Source organism: Labrus mixtus, chromosome 3 (genome assembly GCF_963584025.1).
Source record: "Labrus mixtus chromosome 3, fLabMix1.1, whole genome shotgun sequence".
Classification (NCBI taxonomy): domain Eukaryota; kingdom Metazoa; phylum Chordata; class Actinopteri; order Labriformes; family Labridae; genus Labrus; species Labrus mixtus.
In genome coordinates, this window is record NC_083614.1 from 6,166,992 (window position 1) to 6,192,165 (window position 25,174).

At 39.9% G+C, this 25,174-nt stretch overlaps 4 protein-coding genes across 6 annotated transcripts in view; 2 read left to right on the plus strand and 2 right to left on the minus strand.

The window, feature by feature from the left end:
- LOC132956355 (sex comb on midleg-like protein 2) overlaps window positions 1–25,174 on the minus strand; it is a 486,888-nt gene that overhangs the window by 251,902 nt on the left and 209,812 nt on the right. The gene's annotated exons all lie outside the window — the stretch shown is intronic.
- LOC132956345 (protein sel-1 homolog 3) overlaps window positions 1–25,174 on the minus strand; it is a 51,475-nt gene that overhangs the window by 19,334 nt on the left and 6,967 nt on the right. The window contains exons 2-4 of one of the 2 annotated variants that reach the window (XM_061029736.1): window positions 5,219–5,296; window positions 1,873–2,392; window positions 1,643–1,769 (exon numbers count right to left, since the gene is read on the minus strand). In XM_061029736.1, the coding sequence (XP_060885719.1) occupies window positions 1,643–1,769; window positions 1,873–2,392; window positions 5,219–5,275 (704 nt within the window). In that variant the 5' untranslated portion in view covers window positions 5,276–5,296. Of the gene's footprint in view, window positions 1–1,642; window positions 1,770–1,872; window positions 2,393–5,218; window positions 5,368–25,174 lie in introns of those variants that run through there. The other variant, XM_061029745.1, reaches the window with a different exon arrangement.
- On the plus strand, window positions 5,879–7,926 carry LOC132956384 (proteasome subunit beta type-11-like). Its single transcript, XM_061029807.1, has one exon. The coding sequence runs from the start codon at window positions 5,898–5,900 to the stop codon at window positions 6,999–7,001; it is 1,104 nt and encodes a 367-aa protein (XP_060885790.1). The 5' UTR covers window positions 5,879–5,897; the 3' UTR covers window positions 7,002–7,926.
- Window positions 12,716–25,174, plus strand: part of LOC132956335 (cadherin-24-like) — a 52,351-nt gene continuing 39,892 nt past the window's right edge. The window contains exons 1-2 of the mRNA XM_061029716.1: window positions 12,716–12,911; window positions 22,235–23,030. Coding sequence (XP_060885699.1) covers window positions 22,422–23,030 — 609 coding nt within the window. The 5' untranslated portion in view covers window positions 12,716–12,911; window positions 22,235–22,421. The remainder of the gene's footprint in view (window positions 12,912–22,234; window positions 23,031–25,174) is intronic.

Genomic DNA, 25,174 nt, shown 5'->3' on the forward strand with positions numbered 1-25,174 from the left:
AACTTTATCTGTAAATAATATGACTGACTCTGTTTTTTATTGTTCTAAATCTTAACAAAATTATTGAACTAAATCAAGAAGTTTTTTGTTGATTTGTTAACACTAACAAGCAGCTGTTTTTCCCTTCACATTGATTTATTTTTGGTGGCTTGTACATGTTTGTAGCATGTTGATGTAATCTTACAGCTGACACCACTTCTTTATTAAACTGAGTTAATAATAAATATATTAAATGTATTATTTTTATTATCATTATTATTATTATTAATCATTATCAGACTCCATCAAGTGATGGCTAAAGCTGGAGGTTCCAGGCACAAACACTACCATTGTGCTGCTCACACCTGGAACAACTTTACAAAACACACTCAAAGCAACCGTTACCATGGCACAGTAAGTCAATTTGACTGTGCTCTTTAGAATAACTGTAGTTTTGTCTTCTCTGCTTGCTCACTTTCCTGTCACCAATCAATCAAAAAGGAAAAAAAAGAAAGATTGAATCAATTTGTTTTGATTGTACTCTCGACATCATTGAAAAAGAGACCTTAAGGACTTGAATGAATGAATGAATGTGAGTCAGGACTGAAGTTGTTTTTTTCCCACAGAGATTAATCATGGTCTGTTTTACAAGAACAGTGATCATGAGAGGTATTTTAAATTCCTCAGTTTGAATCTTTGTTCAGCCAGCCTCCCTGAAGATTCAAACTAAGATAAAAACGATGCATCGCCTCTGTGCCCTGGCTGTCAGCACCTGTATCCCATCAGACTTAAAGCTGTTTCTTTGCACTAACGGATGTTGTCTCCTCCTCTCTGGATCCTTGCTTGTGTTGTACTTACACTCAGATGTACGTCCTTTGGACAAAAGCGTCTGCTAATTTGAAGAGGAATCATTTCAGCGTGAGCTACATGTTTGCTGTTTCACAAACTCTCTTGGCTTTTAGGTCTCAAAACACAAGTCAGTTCAGCTTCCACAACTGAATCTCATTCTGTGGGGAGAAAAAAAGCTCTATGTTTTCTTCTTATTATTATTATTACTATTTTATTCCATTAATAAGCCTCGGTTGTAATTGAATTACCTTTTATCTCAGCAGTACTAACCCTTGGCTTCTATATTTTCCAAACAAACTCATTTATTTTTTTACTAAAAACAGAGCATGATGTTGAACTTAAGGTCTTAAAACAGCTGTCCTTAAACCACTGGGTGATGTCATTGAGGCTCAATCTACTCCATGTACTCTGTATGCTCCCAATAGTCATGAGATATACTGTGTGCATCATGTGGGAAAAAAAACACTGATTTAAGACAAGCATCTAGGTAGGAGGTGGCATTTTGTCTTTTTAGATTGTGCCCTACCTGTCCCCATTGTATATTATATTCACTGTTTTATCTTTTGATTCTATATTGGATTTCTTTTATTCCTCTGTCAGTGAAAGGTGATACATAAATAATCTTTGCTTTCTTACATCTGAGGCAATATGTAGCAGGATGACAGAATTTATTGTCCAATAATCTCGTTCTTGTCAAGTGTTCGACACAACCTTTGGATACTCGCTGCAGATTCCTGCTGTGCAATTTAACTTCACACAGAACGAGCTGCAGCTAAAATAAGAAGAGAGAGAATCAAGTGTGTGAAGTCCAAACCTGGGCTTTGTCACAGCATGACGCCGGGCTCTCTCCAGGGATCGGTCCCTGAAAGGCTGCAGCCTGCGGATCACTCCGAAGTATTCACCGGTGCTCGCCAAAGGGAATGTCAGCATATCGATTACATCTGTGTAGACATGAAAACAGCAAATGATTACATACAGCTCATAATAATATCAATATGTATCATGATAAGGATTGGATGTTAAAATCACAATGATTGTTCTGACCTGACTCATGTGGACACTGAGTTCTGTTTCTGCTCATCTGCCACATAAGGTGAGCAGACCATGAAGCACACGCAGTGGGACGTTCATTTGGATATATCTGCAGCACTTTATAAACCTTCAACCTGGAGGAGCCCTCGTGCGTCCTGGGTTCACTGCTTTCATCAAGATGTTCCAACAAAGCACGGACAGACGCTTTCTGTGCGTCCAAAACTCTCCTGTTGAAAAAGTCTTGTTGATATAAAATGGACGGAGGCAATCTGAGCAGCACCCGGTGGATCCTGGAGACTCCGGGCGCGCCGCCGATCCATCTCCTCCTGAAAACGACAAAATCTGTCTTCTTTAATGTGGAAACCACCACCTCCACGGCGAGCCGACACGGCCTGGAGCACTGATAGTGCACACGGACCGCTGAGCCATCCACCACTCTGTCAGGCGCTGAGTGAAACTCTATGAAATTGTCAGGCCGGCTCTCAGCAGGCCGGGCTGAGGAGGTCGAAATGGTTTTGGACACGCAGAGTGCCTGGGTTAAAGAAAAGAGGAGGGAAATAAATACACAGAGAGAAAATAAAGAGGAAAAACAAGCAATCTTTTTTGCCCAATCGAATTGTTTAGGAAACATGGTTGTGTTGCAAGAGGACATTTTCACGTCCTTTAAATGTGTATCAACTGATGTTTTTGGGGCCTGGGGCGAAAAAAACACAAGCTGTGAACGTGACACATCATCACCCACAGCCTTCAGACCCAATTCATCCACCGCTTTCCAGTGTGTTCCAGTAGTTTCTCATCCACTCAGGAAAGTATCTGTTGGATTCTTCTTAAATGCTTTATATGTGATTTTTTGATCCAGCAGATGTCGCCCTTGAGCACCAGCATGAAACCAAAACAACTCACGCTGCGTTGTTGTGTTAGCATGCTAATGCTAGCGATCTTTATTATGCTCGTATCTTCACACTGCATGTAAATTTACCTGAAATGAGTGTGATCTAGAAACACAGTTAATCAGTGAGTACAGTATGTCATTCTTCTTTTCTCTAGTCCCTCAATTAAACAACTTTTATACGTGAGGGGAGGAGTCAGCCGGCCGTCCGGGCGATGTAAACAAACGGAAGATAGAACTCTGAAAACATCACAAACAGTGGGACTCGGGTGTTACACCCATTGTAGACAGTCATGACTCACAGAGTTATTTTCAGAGGATATATTTGATTAAATGTGAAAAATCACATATTAAGGCTTTAAAAAAGGTGGAGAAGCTAAACAGATACTAATCTGCCAAAACGAATAAGGCAGAAGACATGATTACATGACATTGATGATTGCAAAACTTCAAAAATATATATTATTTTTAAACCGTGCAGACAGTTCATCATTTGTGGTTCATCACCAGCCCACATACAGTAGGTCCATCACAGCTATATCTGTAGAGGACTACGTGTTTTATGATGTATATGCTGATAAGAAAAGGGAGAAGAGAGAACTGTTATAGTTCACAGTCTGCAACACATGCAGCATCACAGCTGAACAGACGGTAACCTTTATTTGTAGTCAGTTCCAGTCTGTTTGTAGAACGTGTTGCATCGTTCTCTAGTGTTTCTGCAGGCACTGGTTGTATAATCGGAGTCTGTGTGGAGAGTAAGTGTGTATATTTAGGATGGACCGAGCAAAAGCTTGCAGTGAAGCCATATCATTTAGATATTATACAGCATAATGTGCTGACTGGCTGCAGTGCAGGTCATAAACTTTTGCTTTCTCAATGACAACAGATGGGACATGCATGGGTCAAATATTTAAAAAAAGCGTTGAATACCTTTTCTCAAATATTGTGTTGTCATGATAGTTAGTCACATTTTTCCTGAGAAGTATCTTTTTTGTTCATTATTTGATGCTTTAAAACGGTATAAAATGCCATGACTGGCAGTTCTGTTGTGGAAGGTACAGTGAGTTACGGCTTCAGACCCAAACAAGAATGTGTTCTGCTGTGGACTGTACCCACCTGAGGGACTTGTGCCGTGTTCTTATCATTAAGTTAAGTTTTCCTTAGCGGAGGCGTGGCGTCAATACCGCGGCTCTTCCAGCTGATCCCTACAGACTCATGGTTGTTAATTTTCAATATGTCAGCACCTGTTCCAGGCTGAGGGATGCTGTCCCCTAGTACATCTATATGCTTCAAACATGATCAACCATCACAGCTGGAGCTGCTTTTATTCACTCTAGATCCTTATTGACCTCAAAGTCTGTCAGGCTCTAATACAACCTCAGATCAAGTTTCATACCTTTGTCTTACATAACAAAAGAAACCTCTTAAAGAATGTTGTACTGAACCCACAGCATGAAGTCATCCCCAGCCTAATGAACAGAGGTAACGCACAATAACATGCACGGCTAACATTTTTTGCAAGTCCACAAAAAAATTCCTGACATGCAGGCTAGTGTTGGACATTGTGGGTCTGGTGTTGTTAGTACTAAGACAATAGAATTTACTGTATAATGGTACGAAAGGATTCTAACGATGGAGACAAACTAGTTGGTTCAGCAAAAGTACCCTTTACTGATGTTTTTTTTAAATTAACTTTTAGGACGGACTGCATGCAGTGGATGGATGTCTTGAAAGGGCTGATCATCAACTTTTACACATTCAGCAGTCTGGACAAAAACATTATTCAAAGGCTCAAACCCATAGACTGTTAATAGGCCCAATGTTTAAAAAAACTTTTCACACAGCTTGGCACATTTACTCACTGTCACATAAACCTGTAAAAAAAAAAAAAACACCAGATAATTAACACTTCCTAAACATAACATAAAATCCTTGAATTTAGCTCTGACATAAACACATTAATGTAAGTCTAATTTTAAGCTGACATACATCACACATTTTGTTTTACTCAGTTTTTCCATGTTTGAGCACATTTTGGTAGGTTTCTCAAGATCTCCACTTATATATCACCGTATCTCTGAATAACATTGATGGGTTTCCTATGATAACTAGTTTATTTCTCTCAAGATCTAAAAAAAACCTGATTAAATTAACCTATGGCTGGTTGACACCCATCGATATAGTGAACTAAGGAGATGAATAAGTCAAGATCTTGAGTCAACAACTGAAATTTACTCATAATCACAGCAAAATGAAGTTAAATCAAATGTTTACACGCATGTCCTCACTCATGTCCTCATAAGGCTTCAGTGATTTTTTGACTTTTTGGTGATGTGGTGATTTAAACATCTCCTGAGGAAGAAGGCTGTCTCGCTCCAATACATGCTAAAGCTAGTTCTTTAACAGTGTCTGCTGAGCACACATTGAACAATGGGCTCACCTTCAAGAAATCAAACAGAAGATTCTTACCAATATCACAGCAGCAGAGAAGACGCATCCAAAACTGACGGAGTTGAACACTTTCATTTTCAAGTTTTCTTCCTTAAGCTGAGTAAAAAGGGTCACAGTAACATGTTATCCTTCATTGTGAATCCATTCAGCATGAAGTCAGTAATGTGTCAAATGTTGACATGTGGCAGTACACTTCCTAAACAAGGGCAGGGTTACCTGTTTGACTGGTGTTGCAAGTGTGGTTATTTACATAATCTGTGTTTAAAGGGCAACATGCAGTACAACAAAAAAAAAAAAACACTTGATTGCCCCTGTTAATGCGTAAAGTTTAGACATTTGATTCTTTTTTACTTTCAGGGAACTTAAATGTGAGTCTTGCATCAAAAGCTCAGACTCTGAATTAATTTGATGCTTTCATGTCAGGGCCTTAGCATCGATCAGTGTTCTCATCGGCGTACACCCACACAAGACTTTGAAGACATATGATCTTGAAAAACAAAACTGATAGTGAAGCCGAAGCTAATAACCCCGACAAGCTGCTGACTATTTATGCTTCAGAGTCAAGGGCATCAGTTACTGTTGCTGATATGTTGGATGGACGCCATCTTGCTGTGTATATAAACGCTGCTAGCAACAACTAGATGGCATGACACACCTTTCACCTTTCTCAGACACAGAACTGATTTTGTCATATTCAATGGCTTTACAGGACTTGTGCAAATGCCGGGACAACTTTCTGGACAGCTTCACCACTTTTGGAAAGAAGACTGGATGTCATTCTGTGATTCCTTTTCAGGATGGAACAAGTTGGTTTAATTTCTATACACCAGTTGCAGGGTACCTCGATGAAAGTCCAATACAGTTTGGGCAGATCAGAACCGTCCAGAACTCCAGTGACATCTTTTCTCAAGACTCCGCCGCACCCTCCCTCTCCTCGCCGACCAACCTTCCCCTATCCTCCTCTCAGTCCGTCCCTCTTCCTTTCCCCATGTCTCACGGCACCACCACCCTGGCTTTCATGTTCCAAGGCGGCGTGCTGGCCGCGGCGGACACTCGTTCCAGCTGCTCGGGGCTCGTTGCGTGCCCGGCGTCCCAGAAGATCCTGCCCATTCACAGCCACTTGGTCGGCACGACCTCGGGCACTTCGGCCGACTGCGCTCTTTGGAAGCGGATTCTGGCTCGGGAGCTGCGGCTCTACCAGCTCCGCCACGGCCGACGGCTTTCCACGAGAGGAGCGGCCAAACTGCTCTCCTACATGCTTCACCCGTTTAAGGGGACCGAGCTGTGTGTGGCGGCCACGCTGTGTGGGTGGGATGGAGGAGAGGACGATGGACGCCGTGACCATGTGGGTGCCCAGATTGATTGTAGAGAGATGAGTGGTCTTGGAAAGCCTGTGGATACAAGTGTTGAAGAGTCGTCTCAGGCAGAGACAAAGACTTCCTCTTCAACAAATCTCAGAAAGTCAGAAAGTTTCTCTGGACCCAGTTTGATCTACGTGTGCAGCGACGGCACTCGTCTGCAGGGGACCCTGTTCTCTGTGGGCTCTGGATCCCCTTACGCCTATTCCATTCTGGACCAAGGGGTTCAGTGGGGACTGACGTTGCAGGAGGCCACAGCAGTCGCCAGAGAGGCCGTGTACAGAGCGACGCACAGGGACGCTTACTCAGGAAACTGTGTGGACGTCTATCATATCTCGTCAAAGGGATGGACCCGCAGGAGCAGGGAGGATTTGAAAGAGGAATATTACAGAGAAAAGAGAAGACAAGAGAAGAGGGAGAAACAGGAACGTGACTTTGTCTGAGTAAAAGACTTGAAACAAACAAAAATGGAATGAGAAAAGAAAAGCAAACTTCGGGGAGTATTTTGGAGAGACATGATGGCATTTTTTTGCAGCAGACACTAAATTAATGAAGAGGACAAGAATTTGCATCCTCCAGGCGATTCCTCAAATGATTTGAGCATGCATACCGTTCCCTCTAATAAACAGCTGATGTTTTTGTTTGCGCTGAGGATAGAATGTATACTCTAACAGCGCTCTGCTGGCTGGCTTTTTGATTAAGACGTTAAAACATAATGAATCATTTCAAGTAGGCTGTGTGAGATAATTATAAACCTACTCCTGCAGGGGTTGGACGCACATAAACACAGAGAGAAGCAGAAAAAGAAAAGCTTTAATGGTCCAAAAAAACTGAAATGTCTGGAGATTGAGGGTTTTTAAATGTACTGCTGCGCATAACGGGGGCTAATTTAGGTGAAGCGATAAACAGTCAGGAGCTGAAAACTTGATTTGTGTCCGCTGTCAGATTTCTCTGAAGTGTCTTTGACGCTTCGATAAATTAATGAATTTGCTGAACCTGCCTGTTCATTCTGTGTGAGCAGCCTGGTAGTAAATTAAGAACACAAGTCATTCTCGCAGTGACAAAGGCTGCAAAAGAATATGAGGGGCAAGAGGTGTGAAGCTGTTTGTCCTCATCCCCGCTCTCTTTTCAAAACCTGAGTTTGGACAGTCTGAGTACATCGGTGAAACTTTTCAACGGTGAGGAAATGTATCACATTATGGGAGGAAGCTTTTAGCATATCGGTGATGCAACATATCACAATGTTTGAGCTGTATTTTTTAAAACCTGCGCACATATCTTAGGGTCTTCATTATTATGTTTTGGAATTGCTGTTGTTGATTACTTGAGCTGTCAGTGGTGGAACATGGTGTAAAACGACCAACCAAAGCCTTTTTCACACTGAAAGTTCAGATCAGCTGCCCTGAAATCTTTTCAACTTGCCAGATCAGGTCAAAATGCTCCAGCAACACTTGTAGTAAGGACATCAACTTTATTAACAATTTAGACCGAAGCGTTTCAGCTCGTGGCCTTCATCAGGGTCATCAAGAAACAGATTAACAAACATCATTTAAATAGGGTAGGTACACAATTGAAGGAAAGGTAAAAAAAATTCAAAAAGGTAGGTACAACCAATCAAATGCCTCCACATATGTGTGTATCAGCCAATAGGGCACATGCAAGGTGGGCCTGGTTTGCCTGATCACACAATCACCTCACAGGCGGAGACTCTCCCTGTCAGACGGGAGGGGGTGTGGTCTCAGAAGGCAGGACATGCTGGTAAAAGGATGCCAGGGAAATGACGGGCAAAGCATCAGAGCAGGGCAGTATAATGGCAGTTTTTTTTCTGTATATCACTAAATGTATGAAAGAGTGGAGAAGAACATACTGGCGAGTACAAAACATGCTGAAGCAGTTTCATTACATGCATGCAGGTGGCACATGTCGCGCACCATGCAACCCTGACTTCATGCAGATATTTTACTAGGAGGTTGGCAGGGAAAATCTTAAATCTTATTTGTGTTCACACAGGCAGCTTATCCCACACATTTCAGGAGTTTTTGAATGTGAGAAAACACCAAAAGAGGCTCAAATAGTTATCATAAGGGTCTGAAAACAAGGAAAGCTACAGAGGAAATCTTTTTGTTTTAGATATCATTTTTTTTGTTGTTTGTCTGTTTTTGTAAATGGAGTCTGGTGGCTGTGAAGAAAGTTATGTAACACAGCTGGTTGTGGTTTTCAAAATAAGTACACCCCATGATAAAAGGTTTCTCTTTGCAGGTATCCTACTCTACAAATAATCATCTAACCATCAGTGCCAAAAAAATGCTCTTTGAGGGGACGCACTTTGATGTGGTCATTTCCTCCCAAAGGACGGTGTTGCAGGCTGCTCGCTGAAACAACCTACTACAGCAGCTCCAAACCTTTTGTCCCTATTAGTCACTTAGATCATAAAATATGTAAAAAGAAGAAAAAAAATACCCCAGCTCTATAAATACTGGAAGAACTCTTTAGGGTTTTGGTTCTATGTGCTTTTTATCAAAGAGTGTTTAAGTGTTTCATGGCTAATGCACTCATGCACATACATGTGCTATTAACTGTATGGAATAAATTAAAGGCATGCTTGCGTGAGGATGCTGAAAACATCTCTAGTGCAACATCAGAGAGCTGAGTGTCTTCTCAAACCTACGCGAGTGCTGCTTTATGACTGACTGCCGCTGAGAGAGTACGAGGGGAAAGCCTCCCATCCTCCCCAAACTCATCCATAATTCCCAGACTCGGAAGTTCATTAATGACAGAATTATTGAGAGAGTAAAAAACAAAAAAACACGAGGAAAGCAGTTCGGTGGTCCAGATTTGAAAAGTAGAAAGCAGACTTGTCAGTACAAAACAAGTTCTGAGAACAAAAAAAGGAGCGAAATGTGATTGTTATCAAAGTTCTGCAAGATGAGCTGAGACTCAGTGGGTGTTAGGCCTGCCTTTGCTCACCCTCTTCAAAGCTTATCCTTCAAGCTTTTGCTTCTTCTCTTCTCACAGTCAAATTCCAGGTAAGAGCAAAGCAAACTCCAGCAAGTTTTGACCCAAGGAGTGAAATGTCATTTCAGTACATCTGTGTTGTTTTTCATTCCACTAGAAGAGCTTTGGAAATGTGACCCAAAGCAGCTAGAAATTTGCCAAATATTGTTTGACAGCCGCCTCTAACAGTTGGAGCCGATAACATTTTTTTAAACTTGTAAATGTGTCCCTGAGTCAACTCACAGCCTGATGTTTGGATTGATCACAGCTTGGCTTTGTTCTGTGCTTGCTCAGCAGGTTTTGTCATTAATAAACCTCCGTATCCAGCTGTGTACAAGGGAGCTGTGGAGTGACCTTGGGATTGCATGTTTGCTTTCTAGTCCTATCAATAAACTGTTTTTTTTTTTTTGTTTTTTTTTTATACGCACCACTTGTTTTAAGGCTCTCGTTTATGAGTCAGAAGGCAGAACTCACAAATGATCAAGAAACAGTGAAGTGCAAAGCAAGGGTGCATTTCTTTTTGTTTTTAAGTTTTAAGATCCTCTGAAGATGTCTTTCTAACTCTGCTGAAACTACTACTTCATTAAAACATCAAATTCTCTTCAAATGATGAATATGCAAAGCATTTCTACGAGAAACAAACACGTCTTCTCAAGGTGGCATGAAATGAACTAAGTCAAATCTGAAAATATTGCTTCGATTTATCTGAAGGAAGTCTCATGAAACTCTGATTCCAAACAGCATTTATATACCTTCACAAGAAGACAAAGTATGACAAGATGCTGGTTTGAACATTCACCCTTGAATATGTATTAAAAGAAAGAAAACTATGTTTGAAGTTTTTCAGAGACAAATAACTGGATTTAGTTTTATAAATCAGCCCAAAGTAAAGATTTAATGGAAGGCTGAACAGCAGAGGTTAGCGCATGTTAAATTGATGATCAGTTTCCATGAAGAAGAAAAAAAACACTGTTCTATCTGTTCAACCCAATGGAAGAAAAATCCAATCAAATTGGTAAGAAGGGGGTAATTACAGGCATACATTGTAGACATGTTTTTTTTAGCTAATGGTGAAATTTCATCTTTTAATGCATCCTTAAGTAGCAGTAATTTTCTGGCCCAGCTTCTGGGTGGAACAACTGGGAAAATGTTAGAGATGATTATGCAGACTGTCTGAATTAAAGAAGATTAAAAAGAAAACACTGGTTTGCTTGAAGGAGGAGATATAGCCAATAAGCAGAACATATTGAAGGGATTTCATTGTACATGATAAAAAATGAGATGATTAAAGAGCAAAGCTGTGATTTTTTTTACACATCTAGTTTACAAACTGAGATGACCTTGAATGGTTACTTGTCAGTCTGGGTACTGTGCCTGTGTGGCACTGAGTGGTCACTGTGTATTTTCAAAAATAGCAGCCTTTTAGTGTGGCTATATCTGCACAGAGGAGTTTTAGTGCCAGGAATTATAAAAGAGATGTTTGTTTTTCATGAATTTTTTTCATGAAATGATTGGGTCAATATGGGTCTCATTGATAAATTATTATTGACATTTACATTTATTACATTTGTGTCAATATGAGGATTTTAATACAGAACATCTATTATAAAAAAAACAATGCTAAGGGAGGTTTAGAAGTCATGTCATTACATAATTTGTCCAGCAGTGGGCTCCCTGACGTCATAGTTTATAATACTCTTAGCATTGTCTGCAGCATCACAGGTGAGCAGATGTTGGTTTGTGCTAGAACTAGTTCAATATGGAAAATAATTATTACTGAACAAAATCAGAGCCTGATTCACTAAGAATGTATTTCAGCCACTAGTTCCAACAAAATATACATAATGTGTTCCCCCTCTCTGATATTCCAGCACAAACATGCCCAACAGGCTGTCTTGTTGTTTGGTCTTGTCTTGCGTCTGAATGTGGAAAGCGGCTACCTGCACCTTTATTGATGGAGCTTAATTCTGTCAACATAAAGATGTTAAGCCAGGAGGGGAAGCTTTGGTCATGGATGATGTGAACATGTTATAGACTGTCTTTAATGTCATTATACAATGTACAACAAAATTATAAAGCTTCACCTTAAAGTTAAGGATAAAGTACAAATGTCAGTTGTATAGTCTTATATAGTCAAAATGTATTAGTCAAATAAGCTGCTGATCAGGTTGATATGGGCCTATTACACTTTTGTTGGTACTGGCATTGTTTTCCTATATGCTCTGGCTGATAAGAAAACTTTTTTTTTTACATAATAATGCAGAATATATATATATACACACATGTATACATTGCAATAACAATGTTGAATGCATGATAGTACCTTTTTCTACAAAACTGAATTCTAAGACTACCTTGTAGCAACTGCAGCACTGTGTGCTCTTTTTTTGGCTATCCTTTCTCTTTGCTGCTGTAACACTGTACATTTCTCTGTGGGATGAATAAAGGTTTATCTTATTTACTCTCAGCACTGTCTGCAGCATATCAGAGAGAACAGCTGAGCAGAACAAAATGTCAATATATTATTTATTAAAGATAAATGTTTAAGAAAGCAGCTTTCTGAACTCCATTACAGTCATATTCGAGTTAATTTGTTGGCCAATCCACATGGAAGGGTCCATTTTCATTCTAGATCAATCAGTCACTTAGGGGGCGCTATAGGTGAACAGTGCCATTTTTCTTCTGTCCAGACTTGGAAAAAAAAAATTCTGGTAGGCTGTGGACAAAATTCTGAAAAATAAAGCCAAATGTCAAAAAGGAGAAAAAAATCAAAGGAGGGACATTTGTTTTGTACTTATCCCTGGCATTAAAACTGGGCTACTTGTTTGTTCTTGACATTTTAGCTTTGTACTCTTGAGTATGACTTCACACTAAAACTATAAAACAACTTTGTCCTCTGATGTATTCTTTTGTAAATGTAAAGTAAAAAAAAAAACACAATCCTCCCCCTCTCTTTCCTCCCCTGTGCTTGGCCCTAAAAGACTTCCATTCCAAACTAAAATGGTCATTTGTCAGCGTGGCCAGATGCCTGTATGTGTGGTACTCTGTGGTCCCTCTACCGTCAAAAATAGCATGCTTTTATGGTGACTTTCGTCTCTCTGATAGTTAAAGACTAATGGAGAGAGAAGAAGGGAGAGATACACAGAGAGAGCGAGAGAGAGAGAGAGCGAGCGAGAGAGAGAGAGAGCGAGAGAGAGAGAGAGCGAGAGAGAGAGGGAGAGAGAGAGGGAGAGAGAGAGGCTGAGCGGACACACCAAGATGAGCTCAGATGAACCTCGGCATCCTTTCCCACGTTGGATCATTTCAGCTCCGTTAAACCGGAGAGGCATCACCGGAGCAGCTCTGCAAACACAAACACGGTAAGCTCCATTCTTCTCCCCTAACTCACTTTATTCTAATCCTAACGAATCGCTTGATCATTTTCCCTCCAAAGCCTCTCCAATTTTCACTTCTCGGCTCTTACTTTTGGATGCAAGCTTTAAATGGTGCGTCTGTTTCCAACTGTTTAAAACCTCTCTCCTTCTGCTGCTGTTAAGGTGGAATAATAGCCGGGATATGAGAGACAGGTTTGGGTAAGAAACCCTCCTCTGAGTGTCTGAACTGAGCGCCAAGCTTTGACAGATGGTGCGGATAATAACGCCGAGCTTCCCGGCTCCTTTTCTTGGCTTGTGTGTGTTTGTGTGTGCGCTCTCACCGGGGGGACTCTTACGCGCTAAAATGATGATAGGTAAAATGATGATAGGGTCGCCGGAACTCAGCTTGTAGCCGTCAGCAATGTTGTGGGACTGTTCCTTTCATTCTAATAGTTAGCCCAAGTGTGTAAATCACATTAACGTGCATCAAGTAGGTCATTTACCCGGCTTCCTCTAACAAGACAAGGTCACGCTCCGGGCTGTTTGGTGTATCTGTACTCGATATGCTAATGAGAAGTCCAGATGTGTGTGCGTGTGTGTGGCTGAGTGTGTTTGTGTGTTAGAGAGACCAAAGAGCAACTGCAGAGAGTAATCATGAGACAGCTTTGAGAAATGTAATTCTATTCTACAATAGACCTACCATTGTTTCCTTCTTACAGATTCTGATAGACCTAGCCTACTTCGCTATGTTTTCCTGTGAGCTGAAAATATATATTACATACAGTATATATATTTTTAACAATTTTGTAGAGCTACTGTTAACCCTGTAGGGATTTTATTGTATTACTAGCAGGAAACCAAGCAGCATCCCTCGGAGCATCAAAAATAACGCAAATGCAAAAGTGCAGAAATTGTAGTTCCTCAAGTGGCCCCTAGAGGCTGGTTTTGAAAGTGAGTCAATCTCATTGAAGCCCCATGCTAAATCTCCAACTTCACAGCAGAATAAAGTTGTCAAAATCTTTCAATACTTCATCATACCATGTGTTTTTTAAACAACACAACCTCTGTCTATTTAATGAACAATAGTATTAAAAGTACCAAAACTTTAAAAAGTACATATATTTCATAAGAAAGGTGGGCCGAAGAGAGGACTGAATCCATCAAAAATTTGCTTGCAAACTCCAGCACATGGTCCAGATTGCTCAAAAACATTGGCAACGTTTCATTTCTGAATATACAATTTTTGATAGCTAAACTGAAAACAAAAAATTACCCAATAGCCTGAAATAAACCCTGAGTTGACTGTAAATATATATACTTTAACAAAGGTTTAGTCCATTCTTAATTAATTTAGATATTTTAGTGTAAAAATTCTAAATATTGTGTCTTTAAATCAATTCCCAGTTCATGACAACTCAACAATTCCTCATTATTCTTTAAATTATCCTTATTCAGGGTCTTGGCTGCAATGAGTGACAGGTGGGCGATGCTGGCTGTCTGCTTGATGGCATTTAATCCAGTCACTGAGCTTAATCTCAGTAATATTAGTCTATTATAGGAGGATATAGACAAATGATATTGCTTCCTCAGTGGTTAATTTGACTGTAAAGTATCTAGTTCTTTTTATTGGTGAGTGGAATTCTTGTTTAATATTTACTGGATGTAAGCATTGTTCAGCAGGTAATTAGGATTGCTGTTGTTTTAAATTACTCAGTTCATTCTGTTCCCCATTGCTTGTCCCTTACTGCACTTTGGACAACCATCAAGTCTGCTTCATTCAACACATATCTAATTCAGTGGGTAACCCAATGGTTAACCAGTTTCTCAACCATACAATTTACAAGTCTTGGGCATAATGTTATGTTGTATGGATTTAATATCTTCAAATCTCATCTAAGGATGGTAACTTCTCGCCCCCTAAAAAAACCCAAGATGGGGATGGGCAAAATGCAAGATTAAAGGCATTGATCAATCCAACGGGTAATCCATTATTTAAACATACCATGGTCCCCTGTCAGCCAAAGTGTGGGGAAAAACACTCTGGGTGCATTCTCAACAAAGTGGACTAATGTATTCCACCATGATAAATAATCAAATTGTAGGGAGTAAGAAAACTCTGTTGTAAAAATCACAAGAGAAACAAGAGAAACAATTATTCTGTTTTTCATGTAAACCAATCAGTCATTGAGCCTTGGCATTTTATCTATTCTAATTTAATTTCATTCATTTTGTGGACCATTCATAATGATCAAGGACTACAGATTATAAATGGTACATGACAATAACCTGTAAATGATTCACACACAATATTAAATAATCAGAAAATAATCATTTAAACCCTTTGGAAATGACGCCAAACATCTTTTAAATTAAAGTATTGATTTACAAGTTACACATTTCATTTTGTGTTTTCAAATATTAATGAGAAAACACTCCTCTGTGACATTTTTCCAGCTCCGACTATTGCTACACTCTGCTACTGCACTGTTGTTCGCTTTTGTCACTGGAAATCTTCTTCTGAGCTCTAAAACAGTAGCTGCCAGATGAAGTCAGTACTACATCTTTAGTGATATGATGGCACTACTTGCTGTGTAGCCGGCTGTTTGCAGAGCAGTAAAGAAGCTGACTGTTTAAAAAGACTTTAAAGAGCCCATATTATGCCCTTTTTGGGGTTCATATATTTAATCTATGTACCTACTAAAGTATGTTCACAATAGATAAAGTTCTTAAAAAGTGTCTGTTTTCATGTACTGTCGCTCCATGCACCGGCTCGCTTCTGACTCTCTCTCTAAGACTCTGAAGTGCCCACGTTCAGAGTCCCCACGTGTGCCAAGTCTGATCTGATTGGTCGGCCTGTCGGCTCTGCCGTAATTGGTCAGTCGCTCAGCCACTTTGGCTCCGAGGGCCGGGGAGCAAAAACATTAGCACCTTAGCACTACTGTGCTACCGCAGGCTACGGCATATCGTGGGCGTGCCACAGAAGTTAATGGGCATACAACATGAGCTGCTGGACTTGCCACAACGAGCCAATGGGCTTAGATCAGTGATATCACACTGACAAGACATCACCCTGACACATTTTTTTGAGGGGGGCTAGAACCGAGCGTTACATGCAGCTAATGCTACAGCTAACAGGAGGACGTAGGAGAAGCCGCAGACTTTTAATTTTTGCACATAGATGTGCCTAAACATGCACAGGACTCTTGGAAAACACACTAAAGAGCATATTAAACCAGAAAAAGCATAATATGGGCCCTTTAATACATTATGGGATTGGATTGTTACAGGTTGTATCCATGTTGTTGAGAGTGAGGGGCTGGAGAGGAGTTAGGGCTTGGCAAATGCTGAAATGTCAAAGTTATACTGGTATCCAGTCCATACTTTCACAATTCATATTCAGCTTAAATAAGAGTTCAGACAACTGTGTCATCAGCAACAAAGTTATTTAGACTGGTCAAAAACTAGCGGGAGTAACCAAAATGAACCAAGTTTCTTGTCTTAACAATACTTGTAAGCAGTGACAAATTCTGTATCGGATGAATCAGTGTATGACAAACTCTGAACAAACTAACCATTCATATATAAAAGGAATGAATTTATAATAATTCACTTAATTGATTAAAGCTAAACCAATATTTCTTTGAAAGTCTTTTAGTGCTATATACTACAAAGCCAGGGATTTTCTTTGTCAATTATTGCTTAGAAATATCAGACATGTTTCATCATACATATTTTAAGATTTTCTATAATTTAAACAGGTGTGTTGTAAAAAAAAAAAAAAAAAAAAAAAAAAAAAAAAATCACCCTCTGCAGAAATGTAGTGGATAAATAATCTGGCTAAAAACAGCAAAACCATTTTTGCATCAAGCTGTAAACATGGCAAATTCAGCTGTTTAGTCTGACATATCACTACAGAGCCTAATGGGGATGAACTCACTCATGGAGCCAGCCTCAAGTGGCCACTTGAGGAACTGCAGTTTTGTCACTTGAGTTTTGGTTTAATTTTTTAAAGGTTGTAGATTGGCTAAATTAGAAGCATTTCTGTTCCTGGTTTTGGCGTCTAATTTTTGTCAAAGAAGGAATTCTCATTTACAATTACTGACACATTAAAGAGCATCTTAAGCACTGAGGCTTTTTCATATGACAAATAATTACACGCCTGCTCAGCACATTTCTTACACTGCGGTATCACTTAAGGTTAAGCTGTCTGAATGTCAAGCCCTGACTACAATGAGGAGACTGATGTGCTGAGTGCACTGGGCCTCTCCCCACCAGTCTGATTTGGAAAGACTTAAGAGGTTTCCATGTGTGCACTAAGCAGCAGAGAGACGGGGAGCAAGGCAGAGATGTTCAAATGGAGCAGAATCTGTCCATGTCTGAGCCAGCCAGCCTGTCCCCCCTCTCTCCAAATGTACCTCTACCACCATCACACCCCCCCACCCCCCCCCCCCCCCCCCCACCCATTACCTCTCTGCCTCCAACTCACATTCCTCTCTATGTAAAAGGCCTGACATGCACAGGCTATTTTTAATAAAAATGAAATAGCCTTGTTGCAGTGAAGCGACTCGATGCGGAGTGAAGTGAGACTGAAACAGCGATTTGCAATTTAGAGCTATGTCACCACCCATCATTCCTTTCCTGAGCCGGCAACCAGCAAATCGTCCTCACGCTTTCATCCTCTATCCCTGCCTTACATTTCACACATATCTCATAAGCACTCACACTCTAAAGACTTCAAACAACAGTGAATGACATGTTCTGCTGGCAACGAGGTTTTGGAGCGCAAGCTAAGGCAGGCAGAGATGTAAGCCGAGAGAGCTCAGTCTATGCTAATACACAATAGCCGAGGAAGACAAAAGTGTTTTTTGGATGAAGCACTTCTTGTATTTTGTGAGATTTAAGGAGATGCCAAACAGATGCAGATGCTGAACATGGAGCATTACACACAGTATGAGGGGATTGCTGTGATTGGTGTGCAGAAATCAAGGCTGAATTTCTTAGAATTTCTTTAAGAAAAATATATGCAATGAAAATAGATATTTATTAATATTAAATACAATCAAATGCACAAATTGACTTGAATTTAAAGCTTCTTTAGAAGAAAGCTTTTTTAAAAAGTAGGTCAGTATCAGAGTGTATAAGAACATTGGTTTCATTTTCATGTGTCCTTCCTTTCATATGAAGCATATCTTTGTGGATGTATCTGAAAACGCTTTGGCTCATAGTACAGTGCCATCAAAGGCTTCTGCGTTACTATAGGCTCCCTGTGTGCTTATTTGCATTTAAATTAATCGAAGCACATGGTTCATTGTACATTTATTTAGTCAGACCACAGAAGAGGCTTTGCACTGTGTCATATACTGTATGTTCTTTAGCCAGCATATTTTATGATGGCAGGACATGCAGGGAAATCTCAAATCTCTCCCTGTAAATCTGAGAGGAATATGTCATGAAAACTTTATAACAAATTCTTTGAAGGCTGCATCCCTGTGTACCCATGACTCATGTACTGTTGTTGTGTGTGTGTGTGTGACGGATAAGGTCTGCATCCATACATGCGCCAAAGGTGGAAACCAGATGTCAGAAGATTGACTTTGATTGAAGCAGAGGCAGAGTGATGGATGCAGCTGGACAGGAAAACTGGGACTACAAAGTTTCAGTCCCGTTAAGCTGCTGACACTTTTCAGTTCATCATATTTTAAAGATCAATGGCAGCCATCTGACTCAAATACTAACGAAAGTCAGATCATTAAACTTTTGGGAAACGAGGACAAGTCATTGATTAAATTATTTATGAGGCTAATTAATCTCTTAAGGGGGGACTTCTCTCACTATTGGGCATTGAGGCATGAGCAGACCATCTTTAAAAAGGGACGACATCAATCACACGATGTCCGGGCAATTGTGTGTGACAGTGAACAGTAAAGTACCTGAGCTCCACCTCAGTGCCGCGCCCGCAGGCAGCAGATTAATTGAAAAATTTTAAGACCACCACTAAAGTCTGTGAGCATGCTGGAGTGATCGATATCACACAACAGCGATGGAAAAAAATATGAACGACAGCGTCGGGTATGAAGGGAATTATGCGCTCTTATCAGCACGTAATGTTCATAGTTTCTGTGCAGCTACTTTTACTGCAGCCTGCAAGAAGGAAACAGAAAAGTCACCTCTTGTTAGAAGACAACAATAAGATGTCAAAATCTCTTTGTCTTTCAATCGTGTGTCTGCCAAAACTGCAAAACAAGTAGGGCTGCAACTAATGATTATTTTCATAATCGACTAATCGGTTCATTACTTTTCCAATTAATCGGATTTAAAAAAATATATTTTGAATTTCCACACGTTTATTCAAAAACAGAACATTTGTTCATTGACAGTACAAACAAAAGTGCAAAAACAACAGGTTACTGCTTGGACGTCTCCATGAGCTTTGTGAAATGGGTCCTTGAGGGAAGAGTGTAGCCAGGGTTCAAGGTGGAGATCATTGTAGTGAAGTTACATCTTCATTTTCAACCGTCGTCAGAGGCCTCATGTCAGCGACGAGCATGTTGAGGATGCTATCTGTCAAGATGGATGCTTGCTGTGGTGTACATGATGTTTACTGCAATGACAAAGATAGTATTAGTTTGTAAAACAGCACAATTTACATCTCATCAATATGCCTTGATAAAGGCAAGTAAGTAGCCCAAAGAGCAATTGCAGAGACAACACATGTTTTTATAATATATATTTATTTACACTCATACAGGTACCCTCAAAGCAAATTTAATGAAGTGTCTAAATGCATTTGCATACAGTGTAGTGTATTAACTCTCACCTTATTACAGAAAATTAACACTGGAAGCTTAATCATTAAATTATTAAATCATTATAGTAAGGACATTCGTTTTTAATTGTTTATTTATTTACAGCAAGCTGACAAAGTGCTTTAAAAAAAAAAAATTAAACCAAAATAAAATTTAAAACACACACACCTACACAAATATATTCCAACATCAACAGAAAATAATACAGGGAAAAAGCAAAGAATATATCTGACAACGTATTGAAAGTAGGCCTAAAAGGCAAAATAATGAAGTTTTCTTTGCTTGGTTGGCGTTGACAAAGTAGAAAGTTGCTCTACCGCAGTCATTAACCAGCTAACGCTAACATTACTTTAATGAACTTTTCATGCTTGTCAAGCTGGATAAAAAGTAAACACAAGCACCAGATGAGCAACCGGAGAGACTAACTAACGTTCCATTTTCTTACTTGAAAACGGAACAAACGTGGGATTTTGTAGTGACTTACCCTGCTGTCGAGCTCCCTTCCTGGTCAGCGATGACTCCGACATGTTTACTTTTCAGGTGTTGCATCATCACTGTGGTGCTCCCGTGCCACGCATTATCAAATCGATAATGAAATTCGTTGCCAACACTTTTATTAATCGATTTTTATTGATTCGTTGTTGCAGCACTAAAAACAAGAGAACCAGCTGCAAAATGTGGAATCTATGGCCTAAAATAAGAGACACTATTTGACAGAACAGAAAGAAACTGACCACGACATTTCTCAAACAAGTAAAACTACGGCATGTCATAGAGGCTGCAGATGCACGGAAACAAGATTGTCCAAAGATTGAAAACAAATATTTATCATTTGGAAATAAAAGATTTAAAGTGTATTTTCTCAGTATGAAGAAAAACAGGCGTGAGTTTAGCATCCATGCTGAAGCAATAGTCTGCAAATGAGGTAATCTTCCCTATAATTCACAGTAAAACTGCATGAATTTTAAGAAAACTTTAAAATAAATAAGTCTGACTGAATACATGCACTAGAAGTCAAATTGGCTTGTTTAAGTTAAGAAAATAATCTTAGTATAATTTATCTGCACATGAAATTGCATCACAAAGATGTAACAGAGTTTTACTTGTGATTTCTTCCCCATAAATAACAGCGTTCTCTCTTATTTATAAAAATCTATAGTAAGCATGATCTTTATGCTGCAGTGGAAGATTGACATTACATGAAAAAACATGGTCATTATCAGCTCTTACTCTGAGGAGATAAGATTGATGATATTCTTTGAATACGATTAAGTGACTTTGACGAAGCCGTCAGCAGTCAGCAATAATCTCACAGAATCAGAAAGGAATCCAGTGAGAATAATAAACACCTAATGATTGTTAAAGTTCAAGAAATGAGGAAAAAAACAACATTCATAAAGGAATTTGATAAAACCAAATATTTATTAAAAAATCATTGTAATACTTTTGTTATGAAGCTACAAACTTAGTAAAAAAGAGATTTTCAAGATTCAATAAATGTTATCGTCTACCACATAGTGACAGAAACTACCTTTAGTTAGAGGCTCAAGTAGCATAAAAACATTCACACACATTAGACTCACATGAAATCTTATAAAGTTTCATAAAAAGGTAAAAGCACATCAAAAAGTGTTTATCTAGCCTGTGGTAATAAAGTGGTAATAAAAGAGTTTCTGTACGTTTGCGTAAAGAAAAAGATCTCAAAACAGGACGGATCACTTGTCAATTAAAGAAACTTCCAAGAAATCGATACTGGATTGGAAGTATATTACGATATCTCATCAAGGTCATTACAGGCTTACTATGTAACTTTAGGAGCAGATTTTCAGACCAAAACAAACCCTCTCATTGGACACACCACTGTAATCCCTCAGCTCCCCCCTCCTGCCTCCCCTGTCCCTCCCTTTCTGTTTCAACAGCAAATTTCATTGAGATTAAGAGCAGCAGACAAGTGCTGATACACATCTGAAAACAAGATTCTTCAGTGAAGTGACAACATGTATCTCTAAGGTTTTTCTTTGGTAATATGAGAGTCCTTTTAGGCCTTAGAAAGTATTTCTTTCGGTTTGGAAAGTCTGTTGGTTCTGCTTCGGTTGTACTCTTATACCTCCGTTATTAAGCCTCACAGAACCCTGAGTGGGCGAGGTTGTCTCTCTTCCCCCATGTGGTGAAAGAGCCAACGGTTGGACAGAGAGGGATTCACACAAAACAACAACATGCATGAAATAAGTTTGAGCCTCTGAGCGAAACTTAAACAAGCTTAAGGAAGTGTGAACACAGAGCTCAGAACAACAAACTCAGAGGGAGTTTGACTTCACTCTCTTTGGAGGAAGTCATTACTCCACAACACATTTCACTATATTAATATTCAGAATGTCACACATTGTACTTTTAAGGGGCAAAAAAGTATGTTCATAAAAAAACAACTTTTTAAAAAAAAATGTTAACCCTTTCCCTGCATTGAGGCTCTTGTGTTCTACTGAACTCAGTCAACATTGCACCTCTTGTGTCTCCTCCTATCAGGTGATCCCGTGCAGCATGCATCCTACAAGAGAAAATGTGAGAAAAGAAGGCGGAATGAAGACTCACTCTTTGGAGAAGAAACAGAAAAAGGAAGAAGAGACAAAGCATAAGAAGACAAGATGGACCGTCATCTGATAACCTGTTCATCAGTTTTTTCTTGGAGAGTAACTGATCAGTCATTTTAGCCATGGCACCACACATTGTGCTGCTTCTTCTTTTGTTTTTCAAAGAGGATAGAAATGGTGCCGTGCTCGGTAACAGTGTTTTGGAAGAACAGCAGGATTCACCGGTGACATCAAGTAGAACACAAGCTTTACCTCATCTGGAGAACTTTTCTGGAAGTTTAGAAGAACTGGCAAGCCCTCAAAATGTGGCTTTTAGACTTAATGACAGGAAACGTAATGATTCTGACATTAGGGACAACATAAGGAGGCAAACAGTCACGCTGAAACACCCTGGATCTGCTGCCAAATCCATAAAACCTAAACATAGCCGTGAACTCGCTCTGAACCACCAGAAAAGAAGCAATTTGACTAATGGAGAGCTTGATGGTGTAATTAATGCTCCCAGTCATGATGAGACGAACGCTCTTCAGACTGAGACACACTCGGAGGCAGGTGTGGATGAAGTTGTGCCTGAGAGGACAGAAAGAGGGTCTAACTGGGTCACGGGGGATGAGGACGGTCGGCCGGAGCTTCAGGCGGAGCCTCACTCTCGCCACAGGAGGAGCTGGCTCTGGAACCAGTTCTTTGTGATCGAGGAGTACAGAGGGCCTGAGCCAGTGCTCATCGGACGGGTGAGTTTTAAACACAACCTGTGATTACATGCACATGATTAGATGGAAATTAATATGGGCCATTTGGAGCGATACAAGTATATTTGAAGAATATCAAACCGCCACAGATCAAGTATACTTTCCACAAATCTTAATTATTAACCTTGTTTGTAGTTCAACGTGTCGTCTCTCTTTCATAAAACATCAAGCTCATTTAGATGTTGAAGGAGGTCGTTTCTACATGACAGCTTGGTCTAAAAGATTGGACAGCTTGGTCTGTCAAAGCAAGTCGAGTAGAAAAGGACTTCTAGCAGGGTAATTATTTTTTATGGGAAAAGGGAAACGACGTTAGCAACTCCACATGCGAGGTTAAATATTTGATAAGCTGAAATAATTTGATTTATATACTTAGTTGTACCATGTCTCCTCACAGTAAGAAGGTTCCTGGTTCAATCCTGACTGGGGTCTTTCTGTGCGGACTTTGCATGTTCTCCTGAGCACTCGTTGGTTCAACAGACTGTATAAAACATGGACGTAGTCTCAGTGTTGTCTCACTTGTTGGTCTCTGAAAAGGCGTTATGAAGCCCAATGATGGTGGTTGCAATATTTGCTATCACCAACCTAACTTTGATTAATTTAGAAACGAGCAAAATGGAGTGAAGGCCTCAGCAAAGAGCTTAAGCACACCGACCTGTAAGTCAACTCAGCAATGCCCCAAATTATTACATTTATGAATAACAGTTTTAAACAAATAAGGAAATGAGGGATTGATACCAAATCTGTTTAAAAAAAAATGTTGCCTGTTTTTTCTGGACATTTTTAACGTGAGACCTAAAGGAGATTGCTTGGCCTTCATTTTGAGACAGCTTCAAGTGGACACTTGAGAAACTGCATTTTCTGGAGGTTGCTGCTTAGTAGTATCTCTTGGGATACTCCTGCCTCTTCCCACGGCATGAAAACATGTTTGTTATATTAATTATCCATACAGTAAGTGTGGGGGGAATGGTCGTCTGTCTTTATTAGTCAGCCCTGCTTGTGTGCTCGCTTGAAGCCGAGTTAACGTATAGTTTAACTTGTCAAACATTGTTTTCACTGCATGGTAAGACCACTGCTCATCTTGGCTTGAGCCCGCTGTACACTGTATGACTTTATACAATTTGTGACAGCTCACACACGCACTAAAGCTCACGATTTATGTGCCCACACTATATGACTTGGGTGTTGGTGAGCTCTCAGCATGATCAGCATACATTATGTGTATGAATTAAAACATTTCTTTGTCACTCTTCAGACCCGCTATAAACTACACCTATAGGAACTTCTTCTGTAGTGAAAAATGAAAACAGTACAAGAGAACAAACGGAGAGAAAGTCAAGCCATACAATGTCGAACTAATGAGGCAGAGTTTCTGCACCAAAAAAATAATTTAATTGGCTACCTTGCTGATAGTGAGCTACACAGCCAAGACACCATTTACATTAATGAAGTTCCTTTGATAAAACAAGTCGCCCCAAGAAAAAGTGCACATTTTTCACATTGTTGAATCATTTTCAAGTCTTGACTTTGCATAAATATGCACAACACAACACTACCAGTACTAATACTAAAACTCCAGCAACTAAAGGAACAATATTGAGCAGAGAAAATGATTGTTCAAAATAAATGTTTTAAAGGTCTGAACCTTTATAACTGCTGTAAATGAATCTTACTATAGTGGTGTTATCAGTTCACTCTCACCTGGGTGGGGGAGAAAAATATGCTGCTCTCAACCCGTAAAAGCATGTGTTAATCCACCACTTGAACCGTGCCTGACCTGCAAACCACCTACTTTTTCTATATATTAGTGTTCTTGTCAGCGTGGAGCTCCACAGTGCTCTCGGAGGAGCTGACCTCTGCTGGGAGAGAGCAGTCAGAGCACTTTCTGTCTCTGCTACAGCCTCCCACTGTAGCAGCAGCATGCAGGCTAAACAAACACAAAATGTTTAACTTGGCCCGCCAACACATTGCCCTCAGTGCTTGATCACTGTCTGTGAAATCAATTAAAGGTCCAGCCAGGAGCAAACGCCTCGCAATGTCAGCTCCACCTGGGGAAACTATTGTTATCATTTACCATCTTGCAGTTGATCAATTTAGCATTCCTTTTATTTATTTCCAGATGAGCTATA